Here is a 27,914-nt window from a genome sequence, read left to right as displayed (position 1 = left end):
TTTTTTCTCGTTCCCTCGTTCCCTTTCTATTCTTTTGGGGTTTTTTTCTTGTTCCCTCAGTCCTTTTCTCTTCTTCCATTGCTTATTTTTTCTCATTTCCTCTTCCCCTCTGTATTTTTTCTTTGGTTGTTTTTTTGGCGTGTTCCGTCTTTCATTCTAATCTTTTGGTGTTTTTTTTTTTCGTTTCCTCTTTTTTTTGTACACTTTCGTTTGTTTTCTCTTTTCCTTTTTTTTCTTCGGTATTCTTTCTTTTTTTTTTTTCTTGTTCCCTCTCTGCCTCTGTATTCATTTATTTGTTTTCTCATTCCCTCATTCCATTTCTATTCTTTCATTGTTTTTTTTCTCATTTCCTCATTCATTCTATTCTTTTGTCGGGTTTTTTTTTGTTCCCTCTTTATTTTTTCTTTATTTTTTTTACTCGTTCCCTGTCTATTCTGTTGGTTTTTTTCTCGTTCTCTTGTTCATTCTATTCTTCCATTTTTTTCTCATTCCCTCGTTCCCATTTAATTCTTTCTTTTGTTTTTTTTTCTCGTTCCCTCTTTCCCTTTCTATTCTTTTGTTTTCTCATTCCCTTTTTCCATTTCTCTTCTTTGAGGTTTTTTTTTTCGTTCCCCTTCCCTATGTATTTTTTCATTGCTTTTTTCTCATTCCCTCTTTCTCTCTGTATTCTTTCATTTTTTTTCCTCATTCCCTCTTTCATTCTAATCTTTTGGTGCTTTTTTTTTTCGTTCTCTCTTTCCCAGCAAAAAATGTTTTTTTTCCATAGCATGTACCCTACAAAAGGGAAATATTTTTTTCCTTGCTTATTTCTGCCTGTATACAGTGTTCTGGCTGCAAACAGATGTCATTGACTTTAAATTATTAATGGCAATATTTCTATAGGCACTTTTTTTACAAAACATTTTACAATTTTACATAAATATCCCCCAGAGGGAGAAGGGGGTTTCTTTTAAAGGCTTTTGACACTGTCAGCAATCTCATACTAGTGCTAGAACCTTTTTATAATTAAAACTCCAGAAAGTGAAGAACGGAAAATAGAAGAGAAACGTTTTTCTGAGATGAATCTGTTTGGCCACTGGGTGCCATCCTTGCACCACTTTAAGGCTGCTCACCTAGCAGCAGTTCTGTTAGGTAATACCAGTGCAATTTCCTATCATCATAATGTTTGGGTGTGTGCACATAATAAAACGTGTTAGCAGCACAGGCAGTGTGTCCTTACTGCTTGAATCACTGAGAGAACTGAGAGAAATACCCTGGTATCCTCAGCCATGTTACACCCATGGCCTCACACCCACAGTGTTCCTCTACACACCCATTCCCACACACCTGTGTGTGAGTGGTTGTGCTCCTCTGCTGTATTGAATTAAACTCTGGGATTATTCAAAGGAAAAAAATTACAAGGATGCACACTTGTTTTCTAGATCAATTTATATTTGGGGTATATGGGCCTGTGTCATCCAAGCAAAGTTATATCTAGCTTATATTACATAAAAAAATATTTGCAATTACAGCCTTCTATGGATTATTTATTACATGGCTATTATCTTCTGGTGGGGATTTCTCTATTGTTTTAGCCTCAAAAGTCTCTTGTTTGAGCCAGACAGGGTAGATGCACTTTCTAATAGAGAAATTATGGCAGTAGTTCAGTTTTTAGTCTTTGTGTGACCACTTAAAATGTATGAGAAATAGGTTCTAGCACTTCTCTTTCTTACTGCAAGTGTGTGGGAAACGTGCATATTGTACCCCAGGCAAAACCAGGAAACTGCATATTTTATGAGGCCATTTCTGTGAAAGGCTGTGTCATCTTATGCTTTGCAACAAGCTACACGCAGTGCAGAACCCACAGAAAAAGCTGGGAATACCAGATAGCAGTGTTTCCTGGTGCCTGCAGCATCCTGTCAGCTGTACTTCCAGGTCCTTCCTGTGCTGCCCTGCAGAAGTGCACATTTGGTCCCAGTCATGCAACAAGCTTATGGGCACACATATTAAAACCCCACACCAAGACAGCAACAAAAGATTTATATTTATGGTGCTCATAAACTGTACTAATACCAGGTATCCACATGTCTTACCTGTCTTCCCCTGAAGGGGGCTTGTTGCTGTGGGAGGTGGTAAGGAAAGATTTCAAGTGGCATAATTGCAGCACCACCAGAGCACTGCTGTGGCAGGAGCTGCTCTGTGCATTGTGCCTGCCCCACGGCTGTGACCTGGGAAAGACCACGGTGAGCTGGGCACTATGTGGCACAGCACTGAAGCCCCATCAGGGTCCCATATCCAACTTCTTGCCTGAATCATCTCACTTGTCTGCACGTTATCAGCATCTCTATTTGAGTTAGTGGTATCTGTGGTATCCATGCAACACACAGCTCTGTGCCAGGTACAGACCATCTTCACTGTCCCTAAAGTGGAGTCACACATACAGACCTCACTGAGATTCATACCTCCTCAGCTGATGCAGTACCATCTTAGCTTAGAACAAGACATTACATCCAAACATTAATTTGGCAGATGCAAGGTGTTCAGGAGAAAAGCAAGAGTTGTATCAGTCAAATATCAGAAGAGTATTTTCATAGGGCCAACGTAGATGAACCGTAAGACATTTATTACAAGCCTCATGAATGACAAGAAGCAAGTGTTTACTAGCTGTGTTGCAGCCAAAGTAGTGATAGATGAAAGCACCATTTGTTTAAAGAACATTTATAAAGCTGGTAAGATATAGGTAGTTAAGTAAAGAGCTAAATGAATACACGATATAAGTGCCTTCTGTTGTTGTTGTTGAAAGAGTAAGATAAGTACATTTTTTTTTTTTTTTCAGAAAACATGATTAGGCTGTGAGCTAGAGCTCTGTGCTGCTGTGCAGGCTGGATGCTTAGACTTTCTGTCCTGGTGTGTTTTGTGGGATGCAGGGGGCTGTGGAGGACAGACATTGTGTCACTGGAGAGCAGTTGGGCTTAGTGTTCACAGGCTGCCCTGCATAAGCCTGGCACAGAATAGCCCCCTTGGGTTGTTAAACTGTACCTAAAAGAAGCTCTGGGTTTTTTGAGGGTGCTATTTTCAGCAGTCCTGAGTGCTCCTAGGAGGTAATTTATAGATTGAGAATAGGATGGGTGGATTTCTTTTAAACCTACAGTCAGAACTTGATGAAAACTAAGAAGAAAAAGACAAAGAGAAAACATTTTTAGGCTGAGAACTGCAAGGTTCTCTGTTGCTCTTCTGTAAAGGTATGTTGTAAGCTTGAAGGTGTTTTCGATATTATTTATTGTCTACCTGTTGATATTCTGCTATAGCTGTCACTGTGGCAGATTTGAAATAGGATTTGCTCCCCAGTAGAGCAGTAGCCCACTCCTGTTTGCATAGCTTTTACCACCAGTCACTGCAGAGGTGGATTTGTCACAGATAATTTCAGGTGCTCAGAAAGAAAATGTCAGGTGCCAGCAGGAACACTATCCAGTGGGGTTTTTGAAGTTTTATTGTTTCTTTTTTCCTTTCTTTTTTTTTTTTTTTTTTTGTGTGTGTGTGTGCCTGTTCTTGGCAACCCCTTCACTTCTTTCTTTCTCATGCATTCTGTCGCACCATGTGTCCAACTAAGAATTGCAGGAGGCAGTTTGGGCTTTTGCCACTAGGAGAGCCAATTCCTCCCTGTGCCTTTGCATCATGTCCTCTGGGAGAAGAACCCTGACCCTTTTCCTTCCATGCTTAATCAGGTTTTTCCTCTTTGAGTCTTCAAGGAAGCAGCTAGAACCTTCCCTCCCCTTTCTAGACAGTCTTGTATCCCTCTCCCCTCATCCCTCCAAATCTATAGGCATGAGGGGTCAAGTCCACATTGCCCATTCTGCTCTTCATGGGAGCAACAAAGCTTACTGTCTGCCTACCAAAACCAAGCAGGGCTGGTGTGGGAAATGGCAGCCTGCATGCCTGACACCTTTGTGTTACACAGAAATGCTTGCCCTAGGTTTGCTGCTTGTGTTTGTTTAAAATTCTGGGACGGAGACTGAATAGACCCTTTTGTATGAGCTTCTCATCTGCACCAGTGGTCATAAAAAGTCGACAGTTGCTAGCCTGCAGTATGTGACACTCTGGTTATTTCCTAATCACCATAAGCCAAAAGGACATGAACACTCCCCTGCGCTCCTCGGGAGATCATTGTGTCGAATGTGCATGCCCTGTAAAACTCCAGTCCTAGGCTGCTGTGCTTATGGACTTTGGCCTTAAGAATAAAAGATGTTCACACCATTAATTGCTTTTACTTTATGTCTCTGTTCTTTTAAAATAGAAATTTCTTGTTCCCTTTATAGGCTGCCATATATTTTGCTTCTGTGTACTAGGAAACAACTTTAACATCAAGGACTGATTTTTAGCAACATAAATATTTTGTGTCTCTTCTAGTTTGTAAAAAAAAACCTGACATGTAGTATTTTTATTTCTGAAATATATTATTCCTTGACAGGTCCCAATTTCAGAACAGACAGGACTGATTGATCAGAAATATTCAAAATACTTTCAGCTTTTTATCTATAGTGTTGGGCTTGTCTCTGGAAGTAGCATGTATAATGCTCTAATGACAAATCTTCCCTTTGCCCCTTAAAAAATAAATTGTAAGAGGACAAATTCTTTTCTCTAGCATTTTATACAGAGAAATAAAAGTGAAAAGCAGAAAGTAAAATACCATATTTTTGTCCAAAAACCACAGTGAAAAAAATTCCTAAATGCTATATTTGATAATGATATATTGCTTAATGGCTACTTTTTATGTTCTAAAAGGGGCAGAATAAATAGTTTTCTAATATTATTGTTTATATGAGATGTCTCAGCACCTCATCCAGCTGAGACCTATAACTTTCCAAAGTGGGGGAAGCCACCACTTCTCCTGAGAGACCATTCCAGTATCTGACTGTCCTCATAGTGAAAAATTTTCCTCTTGTGTTTGATCAGAATCTCCCCAGGAGCAACTCGTGCCCACTGCCCCTCGTCCATGTGACTCTTTGTAAACAGGGAGTCTTCATCTTCTTGGGAGCCCCCCTCTAAGTACTGAAACATCATAATAAGGTCTTCCCTAAACCTTCTCAAGGCTGAACAAATTCAGTTTTTTCATCCTCAACTTTTTAAAAAGAGCCTTTAAATATAAGTTTTTAAAACAAGACTAAATGTGAACTTCTTTGTGTCACATTTCACGTCTAAATTACATGTCAGGCTGTTATTTGGCAGTTTAGGATGAAGAAGTATGCACTACATACGTGTGCTTCAGCTGCAGATTTTGAAGCTGGATGCAAGAGCAGCATTATTTTCTGTTTATAGATGTGAATCTTAGACTAAAGCAATTAAATTACCTTTCCCAGCAGAGGGCTCAGACAGCTACTGTATGACTTTGGGCAGAGCTTGGCCTTCAGTTTCACAATTGCAACCTCTGTTTATCTACTGGATTATTACTATGAAGAGATTCAAAATACCTAAATCCTGTTTCAGGGACTGTTGATGCCTTTTGCATCTGAACAGTTCTATAAAGCACCCACAGAGTCTGGCACTTGGAAACAGGAACTCTGGTAGATCTGACAGTGGCAAAATATGTTTATATGGCAGCCTGAGTTCTACTTATCTCATGTTTTTGTCCAGCTGCCTTCAGAGGAGTCAAAATCCCCACTCCCATCTCATTGCAGTCTCCAGTTGTGGTTATCTGAGTATCCCTTTATACAGTGACCTCATTCAGAGAACTGGAATTTGGTGACAGTTGTTAAAGGGCAAATAAATATGGGGGGTTTTGACCCTGTTTGAGCAGTGGTGTTTGAATGGCTGGTCTCAAGAGCTTCTTCCCAACCTAAATGATTCTGGGCAATTTTACTGCCAAAGGCAGCAGCAATGCTGCTGTGATAATCACATAAAAAATCATTAGAATCAAAATCCAGAGGATAACATACATGCACAGGTCAAGTCTCTTCCCTTTTACTGTAAATATTATAAAATTCCCTTTAAATGCTACTGGCCTGCTTCTGCAGCAGTTGGTCATTGGAAAAGAGGTGCTAACTCAGCATTGTGAAGGGCAGAGAGATACCATCTGCAGTCTGCAGTAACAGATGGAGGCCTTTAAAAGCCAGGTTGCTCTGGGCATTAAAACATCCCTGTGCTGAAACGTTTGATTCTTTCCCCTTTGGAGGGAGAAAATGTGTGAGACTGGAACATACAAGGCTTTGGTCTTCCATGCCTGTGAAGAACTGCAAAATTTGTGCAGTGCTGCTAATAACTTACTATGAAGATGTGTTTTAAAAGATGCCTGCAGCTATAACTATAAGCAAGCATTTTAGAGGCCTTTGTACATGAAAAGAACCCTTTACAAATAAAAATCTTTGCCATCAGATAATTCTGTCCCCAGTAGGGCTTGCTAGAAGATTGAGAGATAATGACAACATTTAAATATTCTTCATTATTAAATATTCTTTGATGCTTTCTGTGCAGGTTTTGAAGATCGACCTTTCAGTTCCTAATCTTCTGAGAGAGAGTCTAAGTGAAGTGGTACTTGAAAGGGCAGTCTTATTTTTTTGTGTATGTCATGTTGTCTGAAGGTCCAGTTTCACTTTGGAGTATAATAGCAGCCAGATCCCAGCCTGATACAGAAATGACTGTACATAGACTCCAGACTCAAGCATGCCCCTGTGATTTATGAGGCATACCATATTGTTTTGCCATTCTTTTGCCACTTTGGGACATATATTTCATGGGATAGCTTTATATATGTTACACACATTCAAATTTCTTGTTACTTTTTTCCATCAGTCTGGCAGTATTTTCTGATTAGGAAACCTTGCTAACCATTCCACATATCATTGTCCATAGGGCTTATAAAAAGCAGACTATAGTCAGTAGTGGAAGTTACAGAACAGTTCTGATATCTTGTGGGAAAGAAGCCAAGCATCAAATGGCAGAATGTGATGATTTTTATAACAAAGCCATACTAATATACTTATCACTAGGTTTTGAAATACTTTCCTCGCAAAACAAGCGCTGCTGTCTTATCCACACAGGGAGTAAAACTGAACCACAGAGAGGTTAAACTGACCCAAACAAGAAGGATCTCAGTCCAGTGTTTTCTGTGTTTAGCTGGACTGTTTCCAGGGCAGTAAACATTTTACAAGGAGAACAAAAGCTTTCTGAAGAACTTGCCAGCTTCTTTACATCTGATTTTATCACCTTATCAAATATGGCTATAGAAAATCACAGAGAATGTGCCATTAGAAGAGTTAGTGCAAAAGCTTCCCCAGTCAATCTGTGGAATGATATTTTTGTGCTGCTTTCTTAGTATCATGTAGGATCAAAACCTGTGTTTCCATACCATGTGAAATGCTGACTGAAGTTATTACAATCAGACTCTTGAGCTGTAGGTCTCTTCTGTTTAAGAAACTCCTTAAGCTGCCTATTAGTATGTGCCAACTTATAGGAAATAAGGATGAATAAAATGACTATGGGAAGATGAAACAAAATGAAATCACTTTTAAACTGCCCTCTCTCCACCACTGGCCCAGACTGTCTCATAACTAAGTTCTGCTATTTGAGATTATTAAGCATCAAAATCGCTATTTCATATTTCTTCCAGACATTATATGATTTTTTCCCTACATAAGGAGTTACCTCCTTCTGGCCATTTTTTATGTATACGGCCTGCCTGCTGGTCTTCACTGGCAGTACATCTGATTAGCTGGAAGTAGTATGTTTTAGCTTAGTATAGCTTTCACATATTGAAAATTAAACATTACTCACATAGGAAGTTTGTTTTGTAAAACCTTGTGGATTGTTAAGGAAACCCATCAGGTTCATTCCCTGTGTGGAAGGAGTGGTAATGTGTTTCCATATCCTAGCAAGACACCTATCATGAGCTTATAGCAGCTGTCACACTCATTTTTCAGGACAGGAAGTTTCTGGAAGAATCTTCTAGAAGATCCATATAGATGGTTTATATATGATAAACCATATAAATGGTTTATTTATACTATCCATAAATAAAACCTGATTTAAAGTTAATTTTAAGAGGGCATTTAATAGTATGTTTTGCATGCATTTCCTCAATAGCAATACTGGCTATAATGAAAATTCTAGTGTGGTATCTGACAGAAACTGAGAGTAGGATTAAAAGGAAAGCAATTTGCAGTGACATTAACCTAGCTGAATGTAAAACCTAACTCTCATTCAGGAAAAACATTCAGTAAGAGCAGCAGAGATTTCCCATCCCGCTTGTGCTGATTGATTATGATTGCTTTGTTCTTTGTTCAGCCCTTACAGTGAGAATGTTGTAAAATGTTCTCTGTATATGCGTGCACAGATTATACTGCATTTTCCTGACAAGCATTTACACATGAATGCATACTGCCTAGAAGAAAAAACAAGTATGAATGCTTAGCTGTATTGTTGTCTTGTTACATTTTATGCAGCAAATATTTTGTACATACTTCTAAAACTATGAAATAGTTGACTTTAGGAGCACTACAGTGTAAGCATCAACTAGTACTTTCTATTTCAGGTGTTTAGCCTTTCAAAGTTTCCCTAAAACTTAGACTCTTTAGAAAATTAATTTTGCCTTCTTAGATTTTGTTAATTCACAGCAACCCAAAGGCTTATTAATAATGAACCAGAAACATTTTCCTATTTACATGGGCTGTCTTGTATAGTGGCTAAAATTAGGACTTCAGTGTTGGTACAAGCCACTTTGGTGTTCCAAGTATTTGGAAGTTCAATGATCATTGATGACATACAGCCCGTTAGCAAGGGCTGATAGAGGGTAAGGCTAAACCAGTCACTCATCTCCCAGCTGTTCATCTATACCAGGCAGACTGTGAAGTAATTTAAATGACAGCAAAGAGCAATGAGGAAAAGAGAATCTGTCTCCAATCCAGAATTAAGTACAAAGGCACTTTCCATTCTTCCTCTATGGATCCCACTCCATCCTGTACACAGCTGAGTATGGGGTGCCCCCTGACTTTTTCTTGATGCTGTCATCTGGGGGCATGAGATTCTCTTTTTCAAGCTGCCTCCAAGTGATGATAGTTTCCAAGTTTGATGACTGATGATTTTGTCCTTTATAGGTAAGACCATTTGCCTTTCATGTTTTAAGTCCAACTTGTGTTCATGGTTCCTTTCAAGACAATTTTTTTGTGTTAGTACCAGGGGCTATGGAGAAGAGACCAATGGGGAGGCATGTCCAGCTTTAATTTACTGTAAGCACACAGAGAAGTTGTGTGAATTTTTCTCAAGGATGAAGACTACTGAAATTGTTTGGTGTGCAGGGTAGAAGACTTCAGAGTGCAATGTTCTTAATTGTTTTTAGAAAGGGGAAATTGAACTTCAAAACATTCAAAAGGAAGCAAGCCTTTTAAGTGTATCTAAATCACTGGGGTGCTTTAAAAAATAATTTCACTGTAGCTTGAATTTTAATCACCTGCCCCTTCCTCTTATTGTCATGGTACTTTCATCGCCTCTTTTTTCCTGGAAGAGAATGTTGTTATTGCTGTTTACTTTAAGAAATCCACTGAAATTTTTGTCCTGCAGTGCAGCAAATTCTCAGGGATGGGTATGTTTTAATATTCTGTATTATGAATATTTTTTATCTCTTTGTAATTAAAAAAATGAAGTTTTAATGACTGCTCTCCTATAAACGCTGGACTGCTGCATTTCCAGCATAAGAAGCCGAGGGCAGACAATGCCAGGTGCAGCCAGAATATTGCTGCAGCCCCACAACATATCATTTTTTTAACATTATTCAAATTAGTCTCAACACTCATAATTCTGTTGTTTCCTTTATTGCTGTTGTAAAGCAAATAGCTCTTTATACAAATGTTATATCCTGGCTATTAATTCAGCAGTTATTTTGGATTATGGCACTCCTGTTAAATTTAGGAATGCAAAAACTCATAAATGTTTGAAAGTTTCAGACTGACATGGGAAGAAATTGGTTTTGACTTGCTTTGTTATTATCTTGTTCAGTTTGTAATAGATTTGGAATATATTGTTGTCTCTCCACTGTTTGACTGAGGGAGAACAGTTCCAGTTGAGCAACTGATGCAAGTGTTCCCCCTTGAATTTTAACAGGCTGGTAAGAGTGTGCTTCCAGTTAAAAATAGCAGGAAAAATATCTCTTTTCCTGTTAGACGACAAAACCCATGAAAATCTTAACCAGGGCCCACTTCGAAATTAATCAAAATGTAGCAGAATGTTTGTAAAGACAGTTTTGATGAAACTGTTTCAAGTAGGTCTATTTACAATCAAGTGCTTCTGTTTATACATCTGCTATTTAAACTTCTCTCCAAAGAAACAGTGAGGAAGATGGACAAATTCATTTCTTCTCTGAGAGACATTTTACAGTGTATTTACTATGCAATTAGAGTATGCATAGACAAAATATTACTGTGTGCATTTAGCCCCAAAGCTCTGAAAGAACAACTGAATTATTAAAAAATTACAATTTTTGTAAGGCTGCTGGATGTCTGGACAGCACAGTCTCTAGTCCAGCATCCCTGTTTCACACTAAACTGTATTTCTTTTTTTCTTTACCTCAGATGTAAATACGTACCTTTTCAGCCGAATCTGAAACAGTGCTAAGGTGCAACTCTGTTGGGATCATGTAGAACTATTCCAAATGCTTCATAGAATATTATGTTTCAATAACGTTTTAATTTAAATGTTTCAATAAGTATTAAAACAAACAACGATTTTCCTTACTGAACAGGAAGCTGGAGGTTTTTGTGGACCTGGTGTCTTTCTAAACACGGGAGATAAGCATGCTGCTTGGTCCTTGACTCAGAGGGTTGCCTATTGGGCCGATGGGCTCAGCCCATTAGAGCGGGGAGGCCCGTTGGCCATTAAAGGGGGAATGGATCAGTTGGTAGAAAGTGTGCAAAAGCAGCCTACAAATGAGGAATGACCGTAAGCTGGATATGGGATTCTCATCCGCCATGTTGCTGACAGTGGATTCAGAATGGATGACCCCTTTGATATGGGGTCTGCCGGAGTCACTAAAACCTATGGGGATCCAACTGCAGGGCCAAATCAGAGCTACCGCCCTGCAAGACCATTTGCTAGTTGCATTGGACTATGTAGCTAAAATTATGGGAATCTGGAAAGGGAGAATGTGTTGTTTGCCCCCACAATTTCTAAATTCTCTAATCCAGATCAAAAGGCCTGTGGATAAAGTGCTTTGCCAAGTTATGTGCCTGTTGCTGTTCTGGCAAAAGCACACCCAAAAAGAAAAAGAAAAAAAAAGGGGTGGGGATGACAGTGGGGGAGAAACTGGCCAGCTGGGCACTAAACCATGTTTTGATAACAGGATGGTGCAAATGCTACCAGCAGGGAGTCTTCTCACCCCACCTTATTGTTTTATTCTACCCCTCATTTTACATTATGTCATTGTCCTGACCCTAACCCTCATTGGGAGAGGTACCCCCTTAAATATTTACTCCTGGAACCTGGAAGGCCTTAGATGCCCAGGGGTGAGAACACAAGATTAATTCTAGGTGGATCATTCCATCCTTCTAACCTATCTATGCTGTTTCACAGGGTGAAACAGACAATATGCTTCTTTGTGTTTTCTTCCAGATCCCTGACTAGAGAAGATGCACCAAGTAGCAAGAGTCGCACACATGAAATCTGAGAATCAATGAATGGTAACTCGCTTTCTAGAATATTTGGATGGTTTGGACTTGGTGTGACTGGTTTGACCTAGAGCTTGTTACAATCTGGGCTGATGTTTATTGCAATGTTAATCATGATGGGTATAGCAATATCTTGTATCAAATCAGCCATAATGAGAATCATCAACCTGCACATGGTTCGACTGACTGGTTATACTCCCTTATGCAATAAAGAGAAACCTATTGATGTCCTTAATACCGATGAAGCCATGGCCCCCATAGTATTAGGATAATGCAAAAGCAACAGGTGCTAGCTGTGTGCAAATACACACACAAACCTGCACAATATTGATAATTCCCAAGATTTCAGCCCTGTGTGCTTGGTTGATTGTATGCACGTGGGATGACCAAAAAAAAAAAAAAAAAAAAAAAAGGGATTTACTATAGTGAAGTTTTAAGGGGTGGCCATAGCTTTACCTGTATCCAAGTGATTCCTCAATTCAGTATTGAGTATCATTACCCTGTAAAAAAAAAAACAAAAAAATTTAATGTAGCCTCGGACTGTAACAGTGCTGAACTGAAAAAACTTTTCTTCTAGCAAGCAAATAAGTTAACAATGCAATGTTAGTACTATTTTATGGAAGGTTTACACAATCTTTTTTTCTTTTGTATAGCTAATCCCATGTAATCTCTGCATAAAGTAATTATCAAGGTGACACTTTCCCTAGAAAAAAGCTTTTTACATGTCAGTAACTTGTAGTTAGGGTGCAATATATCAAAACACAAGTTTTCTAAAAGGAAACCATAAGGTGCTCACACAGAAGCTGTAACTGTGAAGGTAAACTTATAGTTGCATGAACAAATCACTGTTTATGCAGGTGAGTAGTTGGATGTGCCACACCAGCTGAGTCCATGCAATTTTAACTAATTCAGTGTGGTACAGCTAATGACTAGTGGGCTGGATCCAGCCCCTTTCTGAGGTTTTTACCTGACCCATCACCTTCTCACTGTGGGGGATAGGGAACAGATGCTCCTTCAGCAAATGCAGCCTCCTCCAGCTGCCCTCTCTAGGGAGATGAGTGGCAAGTCCAAAGGGGTGTCCAGAAGGGCAAACAAGCCCATGAGGGTTGTTAGCACCTCTGCCTGGCTCCCGCAGGTGCTGCCACTGAGCCATCCAGAACACATTTGTAAGCACAACTGTACACATTACCGGGTGCTACACACCTGTTTGTATGTTTTTGTGAGTGTGAAAAGCTCATTCTTGTCTTCCAGACAAAACAAAAGCCTGCTCTTACATGGACAAAGTAAAATGTGAGGCTTTTGTTGTTTATTGGCTAGCTATGTAATCAGCATGTTGAAGATTATTTTTATTTTACTTCGGAAAGTATTTCTGTTGGACATTTCTTGTATTTGTTCCTTTTTGGCTTCTATGAATGAGAACAGCATAAAGCAAAGGGCAGTTGTACGCTTATGAATGTAAAGATATTTTGTTGAAGAAATTCTGCAGAGCAGTATATTTACTTTGCATTCCTGAATGGTAGCAATTAAACTTCCCAGCTGCTCTCTGTCCAGATGTTTCTTGCATTAGAACATTGTAATTTGCTTCGGAATATATTGTTACTGCAGTAGCTGTAAAGTGGTCAGCTCTCACATTCGAAATGCTATATATGGGCTCCAGTTGGGATGAGAAGCGTATTTCCTTCTTGTACCAGGTTCTTCTCCTTCCCACTGTTTCCCAGCTCTGTTAGCTTGCCATGTTTGTATTTCTCAGATGAAGCCTTTTATTGCTTAGCATTCAAATCAAGCAGGGGATCCATTAGCAGGTCAGGCCTGATGTACGGATGGTTTGTTGTAAGAGTGACACAGAAAAAAAAGAAGCTTCCCTTTGGCATTTTCAGGCAGCAAACATCCCTCTGGTGTCAGAGCTTGGCATTGATGATATCCATTTTGATGACTTCTCACTTGATGCGGATGCCATGATTACTGCAGCCCTGCGGATGTTCATGGAACTTGGAATGGTTCAGAAATTTAAAATTGACTATGAGGTAACCATCTGCACTGCAGAGACATGCTGCTTTTGCTTTGGCACTGCTCTGTCCATTTGTACACATTTAGTAGCCCTGATACAATTTGTACTTTTCATTTCAGATGCTGTGTAGGTGGCTTTTGACAGTTAGCAAGAACTATCGAATGGTTTTTTATCACAACTGGAGGCAAGGGTTCAACATCTGCCAGCTAATGTCTGCCATATTAACTGTAAGTATCCAGCTACAGGCTAAATACCATAAAAGCTTTTACAGCCACATGGCCTTACCTGTCTAAACACTTTCCAACATGTAATGTCTTTTCTAGTTATTATGATACCCATCCATTTCCAACAGAAACACACACTGAATTAGGTTATCCAACTTAAGACCACGTATTTGGCAGAGCCTTCTAGTATGCTAGTACAGTGATATCATGGGCACATTAAAGTGACTGAAAACAGATGGCAGTCTTCAAGTGAGTTTGTTATTACAGATTTTGATCTTACAAAAATGTTATTCTTTTAGAACTCTTTGATTTGACATTTAATTCAGACTCTTAATTTGGGAAGTACAAAATTAAGGAAGATTATAATCCCAGACATATTCATTATGTTGATATTTATTACCTTCTTATCCATCTTCATTTAATAGTTGTAGAAGGCATTGCCTTAAAAAATTTTAGGATTATCTTCCAGCATGGTGATCTAAGTGTATCTCATGTCTCCATTAGACACTGTAGCACTTTTGGCTTTTATTGTCTTGTATCTCCATCAGTAGCAGTATATATACACAAATAGTATACTTCTAAGCATACAAGTGAATTCCATTGAAAGTACAACTGCTTTTACTCACTCGCTTTCCCTACCCCACAGCAACTTTACTGCATCAAATGATCTGTGTTTAGTTAGTTAGTTCCTGTAAAACTATCAATAAAAACCTAGGTGTTTAATACTCTGGTTAGTATGGCAAAAGAGAAGCAACATGTCTGTGTGCACACACCACTTTCCACTGTACTTTACGTTTTGTGTTTGCCTTATCTCCAGATAAAATAAGAATTTCCATTTTTAATTAATGTTCAGTTTTAATGGGCAGTCATTTGAACCTTAAAGTGGTCATATCAACAGCATTTGTGCAAGTATTCATTCATCTGGTGCAATATGGGCTTGTTCCCTAGTTTTTAATCACTGAATGTTTATGTTCTAATTGCTGGCCAGACTCTGTGGTGTGGTGACCAGTTGGACCCCATTTGCAGAGACTCCACAGCCTGCGCCAATCACAGCATAGATCAGAGCCATGTTACATGGACTTGAGATGGTCTGTAACCTCTTGCTCCCAGTGTGGGCTCCCAGCTGTGCTGTCCTCCTCCGTTTAGCATTGCCTTTGTGTCAGAATTTTATGTACAGGGCAAGAAAAAAGAGCATGGCTTTGTCCAGCAGGTAGATGTTAGTCTAGTGCTACGTTCACCCCTGCAAGTATTTGGGTTTATTTCTGTGAGCATCTGTGGAGGTGAAGCAAAGTTGTGCTGTGCTCCTTGAGACAAAGGGAAATGGAGGTATTCAACAAGAGAAAGGTCACCTCGTCTGGGTGTGAGGCTGTTCAGATCAGAGTTATCAGTCATTTCTAGAGTTTTGAAACCGTGATGTGCGTTTTCTTTCATCTGTAGAACAATGAAGAGGTTTTTTATTCTGAAGAGTAGCAGCAAAGACGGGCAGTGCAATTCAGCTAGGAATTCCATTAATTTCTGCCAAACGCTGCGGGGGATGAGGAGCCGCCAAACCTTACCTTTGAGGACCTCTAGGTGGAGCTCTGAGGCCAAGTTTTCGTCAGGGTGATCTTGCGGTGGGTAAGGCGCTCTCCCACCAAGCGATCTCCACTTGACATAGCGGTGACTACACTGGCAGCCATCAGGGAGAAAGCAGGTCCAGGCTGTTTCAGCAGCCACGGGCAGCAAGCTCCACCATAAGCTGATACGCCTGTGGTTCTCAAAACAGAATTTCAGGATTGTTTTAACAGCCAGCACCGGGGGCCAACTGTCTGTGGGAGATGAGCCGGGATTTCCAAGCCAAGCTCATTTCATTACCACACTCTTGGTAATTAACTGAATGTCCAGTTCCACATGCAGGGCTGGGTGCATGTGCCCATTGCCCATTGGACTCGTCACGCATCCCACCTGCCTCTGGCTGAGGGCAGAGTAAGTTCAAGTGCAGGATCTGCTTGAGCTGCTCTCCCTTCCAGAGCTAGGAAGACTTGATATTGTGAAAAAAGACACAAAAGAGAGAGCCAAAGAGCAGTAATAGCACAAGAATTGCTCTTACTGTGTTTGTCTTGGGGTAGTCATCTGAGTTAGTAGGTGCCTTTACTTGTAAGCTGTTTCTTACTTGTAAGAAGGGGAACATTGTTTGACTGTCAGAGAGGGGCTCTGATTGTCAAGAAGGCACTGCCTTGTGCAGCTCTTCCACCCTATACCTATTCCAGACATTTGGCACCACAAATATAAACCAGTAAGTGTGTTTAGGGCATTTTCAAGGTAGGATTTAATGTAGTATAGTACTGACTAATCTGTCTTGCCTTCCCATGCTACCACTGAAGTAGTAGGAAGCCAAGAATAAAAATTCAGCAAAGCTTAAACCAGTTTCACTTCTGGATGAGCCATCTGAATAGCTAAGGCATGTTCCTGTAAATACAAAAAATCCTATTATCAGAAATCTAAGTACATATTTGCTCTCTCTGGTTAGACACTGAACAATTATAATTCCAGTCCTGTGAGCCATAATTATGTATTTCAGACTCACTCAAATATTCTGCAGACAATCACTGAAGCAGGACTGCTCCTGCAAATTAAGGACCTCACAGGAGAGTAAACCACAGAATCAAGACTAGGCTTCAATATCAGTGCCTTTCCCTAATACAGTTCACATTGACACTTATTTCAAAAAGTTAAAATGAACAAGTAAGCAATACAAAATTAAAATCCCATCTGGTGTGCTAATAACAAAACATATAAATGTGGGGAAACATATAATGAATGTAATTCATTTTCTCACATGAAAGAATGACCTCCATAACTCACTGGAGACTCTGCCACTCATGAGTTATGGGTCATTCTGTTTCTGGTGAAAATAAATTTTACTGCAGCACCGTCTATAGCCATGTATTTTTTCTCTCTGTGTAAATTCAAAGTACAGGGAAATGTAATCCTCTATTTTCCTGCATTGTGTTCAAAGCTGATATACCCTTATAGTAACATTTTTATAAATTTAAGGCGTTTATAGAGTGAAATATTATTTTGATTTTTAAAAATATTGCATTTACTTTTCAGATATTGCTACTGTTAATAAATTCCTTAATCAGTTTCCTGCATTTGCAATACCAGTGGAATCCTTAAGTTCACTCAAAGCTTGTGTTATGCTGAAGTATATTTATTACAGTGTCAATTTTATGCTACGAAACTTCTATTCTAAGATGTTTTAACTTAGCCATGAATGTTTTCTCTCAACTGAAACTGCATGATGTCAGTTACAAACCGTTCTTTTAATCCCTATTTCAGAAATGGAACTATTTGTTATATAAGAAAAATATTTTAAAAAATTTTAAAGATGTTATTTTTCAGAGAATTTTCTTTGCCTGAGTAGCTGCTATGGAAACACCACTAGAAATCAGGAGAATCTCTTCAATAATATTCAAGTTATTCTACACACCAGTGGATTCTATGCAGAAGGAATATTTTTTTCCTCATATTTGATCATCTTTTATGATATGTAAACTTTAGGAACAGTTATAAAGCTTTTGTAGCAAGTCCTGGATTTCCTCCCTTCCCACTGAAATGCATTCCTGAGCACCTGGGGGACCTTGGCTCCCTGTGCTACCAAAATATTAAGTGCAGCCACATTTCAGACTAGGAAAACAGAGGCTATTTGGATTTGAATGTGCATTTTTCACACAGATTTGCAGCAAGTGACTAGCATTTCTGAGTGAGCTCTAAGCTCCTACCAGGAAAGGACATCAAGTACCACTGATATTCACTGTCTTTCTATCATTTAGCCCTCTTGTTGCCAATTGGAAAATTATTATGCATTGAAAATCAGTGGAATTCAGGATTTCTTACACACTGTTAGTGTTCAGCCTTGGCTTGATCCTCTAACATAAATGCATTTTATAATCTTTTTTTATAGTTTTCTTTCATAGTAATTAGACCATGTGGTTAACTGCGGAGTGTTGCTAGAGACTGGCACAGTGGAAAGACAAGTATCAGGATTTTCCCACTCATCCACTCATATTGCAGGCAATATTGCATTTATGCTTCTGAAGAGTTAAAGAACCAGGTTGTTTCTTCCATGGGTAAGATGCACAGCACTAGGCAGGTGGCTCAAGCACCTCTTCCAGACAGGATCTTTTCAGGTTGCTTGAGGTTAGCAATAACAGTAGTTTTTCTTTTCTGACATGAGGCAGTTCAGACAGGAAAACTGCTATGGCAACTATCCACAAGGAGAAGTCTAGTGGCAAAAAATATTTCTAGGATCAGTTCCGCTGTTCACACAGACATATCTGGGCTGAGCTGCTAATGGGAAATGTCAAGACATCAGTTTTCAAAACTGTCTTCCAAATTCTAGTAAGTATCTGCAGCAGAAATATGCCATTTGAGCCATTTCATTTTTAAATCATGCTCCTTCATTTCATGTGTCCTTCATAACATATTTAATAGTTTGTAACAGTTCCATAAGGGTATATTTTAGCTGGATTCTTTTACAGCTCATCTGTTTTAACATTTTGGCAATCTCTGACAGTAGGGACTGACTAAGGTAACTTTAGTATTCAAGAAATCTGCCTAAATGCTTCTCTAATCAATAATTTCAAAATAGAATAAATTTTGTTTTGTATTTCTCTGATATGAAATTCTAGTTCCTGTCTTAATGGTGTTTGTTTTCAGCTTTTGTCTTTAGCACTCTCTGGGTAGTGGAGACATGGCATGCTAGAAATGCAACAGAGGGATAGTAACAGATCACTCCAAGGATGTTATCTATTCTGCTAACCATCTAACATGGAGCAGGGAATATAGCATGACAACAAAGCATTTATCTTCTCCTTACTGAAACATTTGTGGTATCAAAACATAGCTGACTGTTACTCAATTGACCAACATTACTTATTCTCTTTGCTACTGATAGTTACAGCTGCTATTTTTTTTCTGCTCTCAGACTGCAGGATTTCAGGAGATTCTGACTGAAATTGAAATTTTAGCTTTGATTGTGGGATGCTTATGTCATGACCTTGACCACAGGGCAACCAACAATGCCTTCCAAGCCAAGTAAGTTTTCTTGTTCTTATTACTTTAATTTGCTTTTCTTCCACAGAAGAGCAAAGGGTGACCAGGATAAAGAATGGAGCATTAATTTCAGACCTCCCAGGCCAAGGCCAAGTATTCTTATTCTCTTACGTAGTAAGGGACTATCTATCTTTATCATTCTCTCTTATTTGGGGTAACTGATGGCTTGTACTTTGTATCAGGCTGTTGAACTGACACTGCATATCAAAACATGGTGCAAAAACTTGATGTTCTTTTTAGGCTCGGGTATTATTGACTCTGTTATTCAACCCAGGAAACACTGAAACTGTCTATCTGGGTTGTTCTTGTTGGCTGGAATGCATGATGTTAAGCAAAACCTTGTTCAGCTATTAAGAAGAGAACACGTAAAAGTAAAATAGCATTTTCAAAGAAAATTCACACAGGTGTAGGTGAGCATACATAAACTAATTCCTAGTTTATGCAGTACGAAATTGTTGCCATCGTGCTGGAGCTCCAATTCATATTGTCTACTGGAGTCGTGGCTTTACTACATCCCCATCAGTAGTGGAAAACACAGGGTCTCCAGTCTGTATAAATGCCTGCTTCCTGACCTGCCCCACATGCCACAGCACACAGAACTTGTCTGGGGACAGGCTGAAGTGGGCAGGGATGGGCTATGTGAAATCTTGCTCTCCAGACCATTTTCAGTTTTAAAAAAATGAATTCTATTATATTCAAAGTGTATAGGAGCTATTTTGGTCCCCTGACTTACGGACCTGGCTTCTGCCTTCAGACACAGTGAAGCAGAAGCAGATTCATGGAAGATTTGAGGGTACTTCTCACTGTGATCCTTGACAAAGATCAAATTTGAGAAAGAAAAAAATTATTTACAAAATCTGTGTTCCCTGAGAAATGGGCCCTGAGAACACCCGGGCCAAGGTGTGAAGTAAAGCTGCAAGAAACACTCCTCCAAATTCCATGTTGCTTTCTTAATTCCCCATGGCCTCTACTGTCAGAATTTGAGACCTGGAGCTTCTCTCATTCTTCAGACTCCAGCATGTATTTGCTGTTTTGTCTATTCTGCGTCACTGTTACCCCTCCGGTGTGACAGGAATTGGTCAAAAGGTTGTTTAAATATTTGAAAGACAGGGTAGTGTCATATTAGCCTATTTTGTCATACCCTTTGCAGAAATACTCTGCTGCAATGAGTGCATGCATGGGCTGCAACCTTTCTGGGAGTGAGCTGCCTCAATGAACATCAGTTAAATTGATGTTTCTGATATTCACTAAGCTGCCATTTCCTGAGCTATTGGTGTTGCTGTAGAGTCCCAATGAAGCAATGACACTGTCTGGATCTTCAATCACCATAGCAAGGAAAATCAATTACGGTGCTCAAAAGACAGAGCTCGTGGTGCAAAGGTTACCAAGCACTACTAGATGCCTTTTTGCAGCTGAGTCTTGAAGAGAGTCAAAAAAGACAAGACAAATGGGAAAGAAGCTCATCTGATTAATGTTTATGTTCCTAATTTACAAAAATGAGACCTAAGATTTACCTCCTGACTGTTCTAGGCTCTGGTTAAGTTAAGCATTTCTGCACTGTAACATTACACAACAGTATCTCTTGTGCAGAGGTATGGCTGAGTTTAAGGTAGATGTTTCAGCATTAAACTGCTATCACTTATACTTGTTGTTTGACAACAGAATAAGAAGAGGAGGCTACCATTTTATGACTCCATAAAGAAATTCCCGAAGGCATTCAAAAAAAGACAAACATTAGCATACATGTATAAAACATCTCTGAAAACAGAAGCTGAATTTCATAACAGCAGCTATGATTTATTCCTCTAATATGACTTAAATTTAAGAATCACATTTTCCTATTTTATCTTCAGTGTTCAATTCTGCTGTTTTGTATGATGAAAGTTGAAGAGGTATATGATGGAGGTAATACCACAGTTGTCTGAAATGTCTCTGTTAAGTAGCTCAAGACCATATTCTCTAGGGATGATGTTTCTTGGACATCCTTCTCTCTAATATAGATGCTTCTGACAATTAAACATCAGTATGGTGCAGTTTTATAATATAGGCTCCTAGGAGACTCCTTCTATTTGTCTCTAGCATAGTCTCTTGTTCTCATTTCTGTGGAAAGAAACCCATCTTGTAATTTTAGGCTGGATCCCAGAAGTGAAGTAATGGTAAACAGTAACTATTCTGACAATCCAGTCTCGTTCTCTGCACCTCCAGATAATTCACAATTTTATAATTGTATTCCATAGACTTCTGTTCTTCAAACTCAGAAAACCCACCTGCTCCATGCATTTTAAATTTAATTTTTTTTTTTACATAGACATTATGAGAAATACATTCTAACAAAATGCTAAACTTTACTTTTATATGCACTGCTCTCACTTGTGTCTTTTGTTTATTTTTTAAGTGTGTGGTTTTATATACAGACAGAAGCTCACTGCATTTGCAGTTGGTTTTTTTGCTGTTGTGTTTTGGGGTGTTTTTTTAAGTATTTGTAATCACCCAATGTAAGCTATTGTGTTTATTAAGAATTAAAAATAAAAAACTAGAAGCAGAACAGCTGAAGAACATTACTGTTTGTTTTAATGGCGTAGTGGTACACCTGTTCTCTTGCACTGCTGAGGCACTTTGAAAATTGCTTTCCAAAATTTCCCATAGTTGCAGGAAAATCTTTAGTCAGCTGATGATATTTACCAAGGTCTGGAACATAGGTGTCTTGGGTCTGGCTTTAAATTAGTATTTTGTTCTTGTCAGCTGTCTTAAATGTGGTTGCTGAAATGGAGCAGGAGAGTGTGACTACCTGCTTTTGTTACTGTATTGTCTCTGCAACCTACTTAGTAAGTGGATGAGCCATATTTGTTCTGTTTCAGGAGTGGATCAGCCTTAGCTCAGCTCTACGGCACCTCTGCTACCTTGGAGCACCAGCATTTCAATCATGCTGTCATGATTCTCCAAAGTGAGGTACAAAAGCTTTACTATTAATCTCACTGGGCAGTTTCAGCCAGAGAAAGAAATACCACTCCTTGAGAGGAGTGCACTCTCCTTGAGAAATTATTTATTGGTTGACACAAAGGTCACAACTAGCACAAAATTAAACAACTATAAATGCTGATCACAGAGCCCAGAGATTATATTTGTCTTAATCAGCTAAGAGCAAGGCAAACATATCCTAATCAGATTGTCAGCTTTTCTCATCCTTCCTTCTTACTGCTCAGTGGTTTATAGGGAAGTGAAATGAATTCTTACCTTCCCCAGAGGTGGTGTATTCAGAATATCACAGTCAGCTTTTACTAGACCAATTTAAATTCTTTGACAGGTTTTCTGTAATCATTATTTTTGTGATGGTTTTGTATGATTTTACAAAATTATATTTTTAAAAAATTAATAACAGAAATGTCATGCTGCCCAAAGTGCACTAGTTGCTTTGCAGATACCTATAAAGACATAGTTCTTGAAAGAAGTATCTTAGATATCTTGGATTTTTATCTTTGGGTATCTTATCTTTTGGGTGTCTAGATTTTTATCCAAAACACAATATCCCAGTAACACAATATCCCAGTTTGGAACAGACTTGGATTCTCCAATCTGCTTTAAAATACACCAACTTCCATCAGCTGAGCAGTTGGTCTCTCTCAAATATGCTGAAATTAGATTCTATCCTATCTACTAGTGTCATTATTCTAGTCTGGTTTTGTTATTTGGAAGGAAACATAGTATATTGTATTATTTCTTTAGATTTTTATCAGGTTGAACAAAGGAGCTATTTATCCTTTATTATTGACATGCTAACCTCAATAAAAGTAACCTTGAGCTTTGTAGCAACATGGTTTTATACACCCTGAAGGAGGTCAGAAAGGTAACAAATACAGAATAACAGAAAACTTGGTAAATTACCCCTGTTATGAGAGCTGCACTTTTCCTGATAAATAATAAGCTTTAGACCTTTTTCAATATTGAGCCTAAAAGAAATAATTATTTTATATTCACAGAAAATACCATCTTTTATGTATGGCAAATTATGTTTTGTGACCAACAATTAGCTGATTATTAAAAAATACACTCTCTACCTACCCAGTCTCTACCTACAGTCCTTATTTCATCTATGTCCTCAGACAATCATGGTTACAGCAATGCTGTAAAGGGCATTTTAATCTTCCTGAGCAGCAGGTGGCAGTGCATACTGAATGTGTGTATTACAGTGCTAAGTATCACCAAAATAAGGCTCTGTGTAGCGAGAATCTCATTATTTTTGTAAGTCATTAGAAAAAAAAAAAAAAACAAAACCAAAAACTGGGGTACTTTCATTTATGTGGCTAATGTGATCAAGATCACTTCTTAAACTTACAGTTAGAATTTTCCATTAACTTTCTTTCTTTCAGTTTATTTCCTCTAGGATTTCATAAAGAAATTATAGGATCTCTGTCCGCCTTAGTTTTCAGGAATTTGGTTGCAAAAGGATTAGAAATATCTCTCAAATAAATATTAAATAATTTGTTTCCTTTCCTTCTGGCCATAGAGCACCTTTCAAATTCTTAATTCATCATCCCCTAAAAATTAGCCTCTTGGGCATTTAAACTGCATAAAGTTGCAATTCTTTAGCCTGCATAAGGAGTGCTTGTATACACTGTAAGGCAACAGTAATAGGGGCACAGTGAGAAAATTATGTTTTGAATGGAACACTGATTTAGAATCTTTGATCTAACAGCAGTTTGTGTGCCTGTAAGCAGCAGCACAGATAAATCTATTGGGAGCACAACTCAAAAGCTGCAATGCACAGCTCCCCAAAACATTTAATAAGAGGAAAGATGGAGACGTATCCATAGTTTTTGACCATAAACTGAGTCTGTGCAGAGTTGGAGAAAAAACCAAATCTTTACTCAAGTGGATAGAATTTCAGCAGCATTAAGAAAAATATCTTAGGCACTTGATTGCAATCATCAACTCATCCCCCCATGTAATCTCAGCAATATTAACATCATGATTTTGTCGTAGTTTTGACATGAATCAAAAAAGGCCTTTGCTAAAGGGAAACAGTGAACTAAAGAGTTAGAAAAGCTTTTAAAAACCTATATTGATTGCCAGCCCTTTACCTCTTTTATCTTTTTCATTATAGGGTCACAACATCTTTGCTAACTTGTCCTCTAAGGACTACAGTGACCTTATGCAGCTTCTAAAGCAATCGATATTGGCAACAGACCTCACTCTGTATTTTGAGTAAGTATTGGCATTTCTTGTATTTGACAAATGAAAATTCGAAGAACTTACTCTAATGACCTATTAAATACCAATAAGGATATATAATGTGTGAAATTAGTGGTTAGCTGTGGTTGAAGAGATTTAGTCTAATACTTAGTATATCTTAGACTAAGAAATAATCTTAAGTGTCCAAGTAAGTTTTGCTTTAATGTATAACATGTCTGTATCAACAAAAAGCAAGTGAAATCCTAGGCTTATACTTCAGAGCTATCCCACGAATCAGTTACAGCTCAGTCCTGTAATTCTTCTGTTCTTTCTGTGATAATTTCTTAAGCATGTAGAAAATCAACAACATTTTAGAATTCTTTTCCACCATTTCAGTTTCTAAGCATGTATGCTAAGGAATATTATATTTAGTTACAGACCCAGTTGCAGAGGTGATGAAAGCATACACATTGCTTCTTTGAAGACAAATCATGCCAGTTTGTATCATATGAGCATAGGTCTTAAAAAGCTTAACTTGAGAGAAATATAGTATGATCACCCTCATATGTTTTCTTCCTTTTTCTTCTTTACAAATCACATTTCTAAGTAGACTTCAAGTTGGTGCTATTTTGTATTTTCATACACCTTTAATTATTACCAAGCTCTCCTCAGTGGGAATGTGTGGGAACACACATGTAGTTGGAGGGGTTGTGGTGTCACTGTCACATTGCACTTTTGACATCCCTCTCTCTAGCACATGCCTGGGGCTGACTTGCAGCGAGAAGTGCTGTCAGATATGCAGTTTCAGCATGCTGCCTTCCCTGCTTTGAAAATATTTTATCCTTAGGAATTTTTGGTTTATGTCCATTATCATCCTATCCTGTACAGTGCTGAATAGCATTTAGTTTTTCTTATGGTAGTACACCTGGATCCTGCCCCTGCTTTGTGCTGATAGTTGATACCAAACCAAGTTTCCAGAAAAATTTAGGCAAAGTTATTACCCTGGAATTGTTAAACCATCTATATTGGTAATGTATATTTAACTGTTGATTGTCAAAATACTAGCTGAGGTGCTGCAATGATTGCTTTGTAGTATTTGTAGTATTTTTCTCAGTATTTGTGCCAAGGGCTGCTTCTAAATAGTACTGGCAGTAGACAGGTTAATTGCCTTTGTTTCCTGCAAGTTTATTCTCAGATAAGTTGTATCAAGTAACAGTTTTAATTAACATATAATTTCTAAGCATTAGTCCATGAAAAAGATTTCTGCTTGCTGGCATGAAAATCCTGAACAGGACAAACAAAACCCTTTTAAGCATACTCATTTGAAGCTGCCTGTTAGGATCACTAACAGATCTGGGGGCCTGGAATGACAGTGGAATTTGCTGACAGCTTTAAGTGAGATAGATGTAAGGACCACAGGGATGTGTCAGGATGTGTTCTCCTGTCTCACCCCAAGTAAAGACTGCTGAGGAAATGTTTTGTGCTTTTAAGGAAGAGGTGAGTGGCAGGGGCTCCCCCTGGCCAGAATCCTGCAGTCCCTGGAGGAGCCAGAGAGGACCCATTGCAGTGCCTTGCAAGGGAACCCAGTCCAGACTCAGATGTGCTAGAGCTCTCTTCCCTGCTTACCTTAGCCTGAAAACCTACATGGTCTATATTGCCTCCATTAGGTTGTCTTTCAGTTTTAATAGAAGTAATGCCCAAAAAGGGACATCACCTCAATTTCAATATTATTCTTCCCTCCTTGCATGATTGATTGTTATGTGCTACATGAATAAAAAAAACTTGTAACAAATGAGGCCTCTTTACTCAGAAGTCTACAAAAAAGTTATCTTTTCCTCTTGTGTTATTGTAATGCATTAATCAGGTGGCTGGTATGCTGCTTTGCTTTCAAAAGCGTCTGAAAATCACTTCCTGAATATCTTGATGATTTACACTTCTAAAACCACCCTATGTGACCAGATGTTTTCACACAAGTACCTACTTTGTTTTTTTTTCAGTTGGCTACATTTTAAATATTTTTGTGGAGAAAGGAATTCTCATATCAGTATACTTAGAATGCCTAGATCTAATGATCACAAAGTCTGTAGCAAAACAGAAAAAAAACTCCAGGCAGAGCAAGGTTTTATGACCTTCTCAAGGCCGTACTGTTCTACAGACAAAAACATGTCTTTCAGTGAAAGATCAGATGGAAAGTATACTTGATTTTAGTAGAGAATTCTAGATAACAATGCTTGTAAATAATACAACAAGCAAAAGCATGGAACCAAAATGAGTTTATGGAAGTGCACTCAAATGATGTCTTAAGCTACTGGGCTGTAGAGCAACCGGGTTTTCTATATATATTTCTATATATATTTCTATATATAACAAAAAGAACATTCCCTTCCAGGCAAAATACAACTCATGTTACTCAAAGACATGAGTAAATTGTTATCAATCTGTTTATTTCTTAAATCCTGGCATATTATGTTTGCTTAATAATAGCAAAGCTCCTCGTTTTGGATACCATTCATAAGCAACCAGTATGAAACACTAAGTTGTTTCCTTATTCATGGCTACTTTCCTCAGGTTGACTCCTTCCTACACTAGAACTTTTCTGTGGAGTTGGACTACTATTTCTCCATCCTTTTAAATGGATTTGAAAGACAATTTTCGTTCTAAAGTTTTCACCAAAACACAAGACCTTGAGACTGACTTTTTCAATTGTTGTTTATGGATCTTTTAAATTTGAATGTCTGAGGATTCTGTGATGTCATCTTCCTGAGCTTTCAGCTTTAAACAATCTTGTCTGGTTTTGGCCACTAACAGATGAATTGCCTAGAATACCCAATAATTCCAAATTAAATCATTAACAAATTTTACACTGTTAGACTGAGCACTGAAATACAGGATGCAAAAATCTGCTGCTTGTGCAGTGAATATAGAGTACATAGTTGCGATGATCTAGCCACAATTAGGCTGGTGTAAGGTTTATGTGTCAACTACTCTTGGACATTAAAATTTTCATTTTTGCAATATTTATTTCCACTGGGGCTATGACATGAGAGAATTTTGTTTTCTGCATGTGTGACTTTGCATTGTCATGGCAAATATTGTAACATGAAACTCTTTTATATCTCATTTCACGAAACGTAAGGGATTAGATATCATTACACAGTCCTTCTATCTCTCTATTCTAGTTGCTGTCATGTAACTCATTATAGAAAGGCCCTACAGTAGGAGTGACTGTCATATGACAGTCAGCAATCAGAATAATACAACATGCCTCACATAAAATTCTGCCCACTGATCAAGGACAACGCTCCTGTGTAAAACCTGCACTGGCTGCCATCAGATTGTGTTTTTAATAATCACTGTTCAAAATTTCAGTCTAGCTGAAGTAAATATAGAAAATACAAGACTTTGCAAACTCACTCCTGTTGAGGAATCTAACTACACTCCCATTTGACAAAGCAACAGCATGGTCTCCTATGAGATGGGGCACTGGACTGTCACTCAGAACACAGATGTTTGCTTTTTAGTTTTGATGCTAATGCATTGTGTTACTTTGGGCAAGTTGCTCCACATTCTTATACCTCAACTTGCACTATACCTGCAGCAGGATCTGTTTCATATTGTAGTCACACTGCATGCAACAAGAGCTTCTTGGAGTCTCAGTACCATAAAAAATTACAGACTATAAGTCATAATTTTGGTATTAAAAAAAAAACAAACCAAAACGTTAAAGCATTAACATGTTTTGGCTCATGTTTTCTCCATCTTTGAGGACATAAGCAAAATATTCCAGAA

General features: G+C 38.4%; 1 protein-coding gene across 1 annotated transcript in view; it reads left to right on the top strand.

Moving 5' to 3' along the window:
- The window catches only part of PDE11A (phosphodiesterase 11A), a 77,324-nt gene that overhangs the window by 29,264 nt on the left and 20,146 nt on the right, over positions 1-27,914 (top strand). The window contains 6 exon segments of the mRNA XM_030454663.1: positions 11,775-11,887; positions 13,505-13,651; positions 13,755-13,862; positions 18,829-18,938; positions 21,815-21,905; positions 24,058-24,158. Coding sequence (XP_030310523.1) covers positions 11,775-11,887; positions 13,505-13,651; positions 13,755-13,862; positions 18,829-18,938; positions 21,815-21,905; positions 24,058-24,158 — 670 coding nt within the window.

The sequence above is a fragment of the Calypte anna genome, chromosome 7 (assembly GCF_003957555.1).
Source record: "Calypte anna isolate BGI_N300 chromosome 7, bCalAnn1_v1.p, whole genome shotgun sequence".
Lineage (NCBI taxonomy): Eukaryota > Metazoa > Chordata > Aves > Apodiformes > Trochilidae > Calypte > Calypte anna.
The sequence above is the reverse complement of the archived record's forward strand: the minus strand, read 5'-3'. Positions and strand labels throughout refer to the sequence as shown.